General features: G+C 46.4%; 1 protein-coding gene across 1 annotated transcript in view; it reads left to right on the top strand.

Annotated features, from left to right (window-relative positions):
- Nucleotides 1-4,746: 4,746 nt before the first annotated feature.
- sbf2 (SET binding factor 2) overlaps nucleotides 4,747-5,000 on the top strand; it is a 75,817-nt gene continuing 75,563 nt past the window's right edge. Inside the window, exon 1 of the mRNA XM_080841290.1 lies at nucleotides 4,747-4,861. Within this exon, the coding sequence (XP_080697416.1) occupies nucleotides 4,807-4,861 (55 nt within the window). The 5' untranslated portion in view covers nucleotides 4,747-4,806. The remainder of the gene's footprint in view (nucleotides 4,862-5,000) is intronic.

Genomic DNA, 5,000 nt, shown 5'->3' with positions numbered 1-5,000 from the left:
CACACACACCTAACATACACAACGCATAACACACACACACGATCCAAGAGGAAACAGAAGCTACGAGGCGGAATGTGTGAGATGTGTGTGCGTGTGTGTGTGTGTGTGTGTGTGTGTGTGTGTGTGTGTGTGTGTGTGTGTGTGTGTGTTTGTGTGTGTGTTTGTGTGTGTGTGTGTGTGTGTGTGTGAGAGCTACGAGGAATGAGGAATGAGGGAAGAGAAACGAAAGACAAATTCCAGGAAGTTTCCTGTAAGCAAACTGGAGCATTTTTAGGCTCAGATAATTACACACACACACACACACACACACACACACACACACACACACACACACACACACACACACACACACACGCACACACATCTCACACATTCCGCCTCGTAGCTTCTGTTTCCTCTTGGATCGTGTGTGTGTGTTATGCGTTGTGTAGATCAGATAATCACTTCTCCTGCCCCAGGGACTCACACACTCACACCCACACAAACACACATACACACACACACACATACACACACACACACACACACACCGGCATGTCTGCAACACACACACCTCCCTTTCTTTCTCCCACAAACACACAGCAATATCATACACACACATACTGTACATACACATGCATTTGGCACAAACAAACACACAAACACTTCAGACACTTCACTTTCAGATACTTACACTCTCACACACATACATTCACACACTACACATATCCACCAACTCACACCACACACACACACACACTTACACAGACACACACACATCTCTGATACTGTGTGTGAAGTGTGGTGTGATAAAGGGGTCACCAAGCAGATGTTGATAACTGTCCCCAGAGAGTGTGTGTGTGTGTGTAGATGAGTGTTGGTGTATGAGAGAGAGACAGCAGCATGGTGTGTGTATGAGATTCCAGCTGTTGAACAGTATGCCAGGAGTGTGTGTGTGTGTGTGTGTGTGTGTGTGTGTGTGTGTTTGTGTGTGCGTGTGTGTTTGGATACCAATGAGATTCCAGCTGTTTGTTCCTCCCACCCCTCTCTTGCACTGGTATATGGTAAACATGTTGGGTAGCTGAGGGCAGGTGTGTGTGTGTGTGTGTATGCGTGTTGGTGTGTGTGTTCTTGTGTGTGTGCGCGAGCGCACATCTGTGTGTCGTTATGCGTGAGTGTGTGTGTGTGTGTGTGTGTACGTGCACACATACACACATAGACACACAAACACAGACACACTCACACACCCACACAGCTTGTCTAGTAAACCTGAGCTTTGTCACACACACACACACACACACAGACACACACACACACACACAGGTATGTGTGTGTATGTGTCTGCGTACCCTTACGTGTATGAGTGTGTGTGTGTGTGTGTGTGCTTGTTTCTGCGTACCCGTTACATGTATGCGTGTGTGCGTGTGTATGTGTGTCTGCGTATGTGTATGAGTGTGTGTGTGTGTGTGTGTGTGTGTATGCGTACCATTACGTGTATGAGTGTGTGTGTGTGTGTGTGTGTGTGTGTGTGTGTGTGTGTGTGTCTGCGTACCCTTAGGTGTATGAGTCTGTGTGTGTGTGTGTGTGTATGCGCACCCTTACGTGTATGAGTCTGTGTGTGTGTTTGTATGCGTACGCTTACGTGTATGAGTGTGTGTGTGTGTGTGTGTGTGTGTATGCATACCCTTACATGTATGAGTGTGTGTGTGTGTGTGTCTGCGTACCCTTACGTGTATGAGTGTGTGTGTGTGTGTGTCTGCGTACCCTTACGTGTATGAGTGTGTGTGTGTGTGTATGCATACCCTTACGTGTATGAGTGTGAGTGTGTGTGTGTCTGCGTACCCTTACGTGTATGAGTGTGTGTGTGTGTGTGTCTGCGTACCCTTACGTGTATGAGTGTGTGTGTGTGTGTGTCTGCGTACCCTTACGTGTATGATTCTGTGTGTGTGTGTGTCTGCGTACCCTTACGTGTATGAGTGTGTGTGTGTGTGTGTGTCTGCGTACCCTTACGTGTATGAGTCTGTGTGTTTGAGTCATTCGAGATGAATCGTGACATCACACACATCCTGTCAATCATCTGGATGGAATGCCTGGCATCTCGCAGGTGAGCAGAGGTCACCATGACAACGTGAGGAGGGCACATGGAGATGATGTCAGAGCTGTCTCCACCAGGAAGTGATGAAAGAGCTGTCTCCACCTCTGAGCCCAAAACAGGAAGTGAAGCAGGGTGGAGAAGGAAAACTAAGTTGAAGCCAATTAGTGCACACACACACAGACACGTATGCACAGCCACACACTCACTCACACACACACACACTCACACACACACACACACACACAAACAGACACGTATGCACAGCCACACACACACTCACTCACACACACACACACACACAAACATACACGTATGCACAGATAGACAGCCACACACACACACACACACACACACACACACACACACACACTCACACACACACACACACACACACACACACACACATGTGTATGCACAGATACACCCCCCCCCCCCCACACACACACACACACACACACACTCATACACTACCTACATATGTGGCAGAGCTGGACAGACATTGAGCTGACTGAAGCCTGAGGATCTCTCCCCTTGCTCCATGTATCAGGCCCAGATATCAGGGCAGGGGGGGCACGTACACACACACACACACACACACACACTAAGGCCCAGACCTCAAGGCAGAAGGAACACGTACACACACACACACTCACACACACACACACACAAACACACACACACACACACACACATGAGGGCCCTGTTCGGCGTACAACTGAAGCTAAGATAATTAATTTAGCTTGCGACATGAGATAATATAGCTCGCTAAATGAGAACAGGTCAAGCCTGTCTGGCGACGTGCGCTAAGATAAAAAATCCTCAGGTTAAATTGTCCCAGGCTAAAAATTGTGCGTGCACGTCCTGCTTCAAAAGGCAGGATAGGTCAATCACCAAAACCATGATTGTTTTCACGAACAAAAGTCTAAACTCAAAGAAAAAGACTCATTTTTTTCTCCGCTAAGGCAGGATATGACCATGAACGCGTTATGAAGAATTCAAGACCATAATCATGTCAAAATTCAACACTGCCGCGTCTGTGACAGCAATATAAGAAACTGTCTTTAGGCTGTCTAATATGTGATTTCTTTTCCAATGCCTAATATGTGAATTTGGTGCAGTGGTTAGAGCTCATGGATTGCATGCTACAGTTCGGTGGTTCGAACCCCTTCGCTTCCCTAGTAATTGTAGTTTTACATCTCCTTGTTAATAGCTTTGAATAAAACCGTCTGCGAAATGACTAAATGTAAATGTATTAATAAGAAATTCAATAAATTGAAGCAATGAAAATATATTGTGTGTATTTCTCTCTTCTTATCATGCATCCACCTTTTCTACAAAAATTATATGCTGTGAAATAGACTGAGGTAGACTTTATTAGACACGTTTGCAAAACTATACGTTTCCAATGATGTTGCATTTGTTGATGACGTATGGTTAATAACATCGTGATTGTAGAAGGGACATAAAATCAAGATCTTAAACAACTTTCGCCAATATCTCCGTAATGGAGATGGGTTATGTGCTCAAATTTCCTGGGATCAAAGAAAACGTAAGTATTCATGTGCAAACTAAAAATCACGTCTCAGGCTGAGCATGAAAGTTATTTCGGGTTTATCAACTGTAGGCTACCAATGTCTCAACTGTACTAATAGGCTACCACTGTCATATAATTATGAGTGCTTTGTTGTCCGCATCGCCGACATTGCAAAAATGAAGGCTACCACTCGCAAGAAAGTGAAGACATTCAATGATCTACGGTGGTGTATGCAATAAATGACTCGAGAAGGTCTTCTAAATTAATTATTCCTTGTCGGGTGGATCGGTAGCGCTCATACAAGAACTCATCATGATGGAAAAATGGATCTTCTTGGCAATCGCAAAGAACTTTTCCTACGCTAATCAAACTGTAATATGACTCCTTGTATATGGGATCCCTCCTTTTGGCGTGGGTGTGGCAAGTTTAGCCAGCTAAACTTTGGTTAGCCTGCCCTGGAGCAGGTTAGTGCTAAGCGATTGGTTACCATGGTTATTAATAAAAAGTTGCTTCGCCGGACTCGATAAAGCGGTGTTGTCTTTTTTTTGCCTGGAATTTAGCTCGCTAAACCGCTTTGCGAGCGTCGCCGAACAGTACCCAGGCCCAGATCTCAGGGCAGTGGGAACACATACACGCACACACACACACACACACGCACACACACACACACACACACATCAGGCCCAGATCTCTGTGCAGTGTGAGACATGTTTGAACACAAAGCCCTTGTGGGCTTCTTCTGCCCGTGCCTGTGTGTGTCTGTGTGTGTGTGTGTCCGTGCGTGTCTATGTATGTATGTGTGTGTGTGTGTGTGTGTGTGTGCCTGTTCCTGTGTGTGTCATTGTGTGCTTGTGTGTGTGCCTTATGTCTAGAGTACAGAGTGCTTGGGCTAAGAAAGGAAACTGTTTTCTGGTAAACTTGCTTCGGAGCCAAAATGGCGATTTTTCCCCGTTTTCTCTAAATCCCTACAACTAGTGCGCGCTATATCCTCCCCGGGGCCGGGAGCTCGTGGACTGTCCGGTTTGGCTTCCCGTTTGCGTTCCGCGCGGCTCTGTGTGGATACCAGCGACCCACGCCCTGCAGCGGTGAGACCCAGCCGCACGCAGGCGCAGTGGTTTTTCCCGTGTCAAACATGGCTGTGCTTTTGGACAGTGAAAAATGCTGATTCGCGTCGCTAGATATCGAAAAAGAAGCAATAATGGCTCGGCTGGCTGACTATTTTATAATCGTAGGATACGACCAGGAGAAGTCCGGTAAGTTAACGCGATTCTCGCTCCTGGAGTGCTTCTGTTTTGACGCTAGACGTCAGATGTTCGGGTATTAACCAGCCTGCGAGCTGAGATTGGCCACAGAGCCACTGTTTGCGTTTCGCTGTTTTGATTTGAGAATAAA

The sequence above is a fragment of the Sprattus sprattus genome (assembly GCF_963457725.1).
Source record: "Sprattus sprattus genome assembly, chromosome: 6".
In the NCBI taxonomy this organism is placed as follows: domain Eukaryota; kingdom Metazoa; phylum Chordata; class Actinopteri; order Clupeiformes; family Clupeidae; genus Sprattus; species Sprattus sprattus.
Note: the sequence above shows the minus strand (reverse complement) of the source record. Positions and strands in the feature narration are given on the sequence as shown.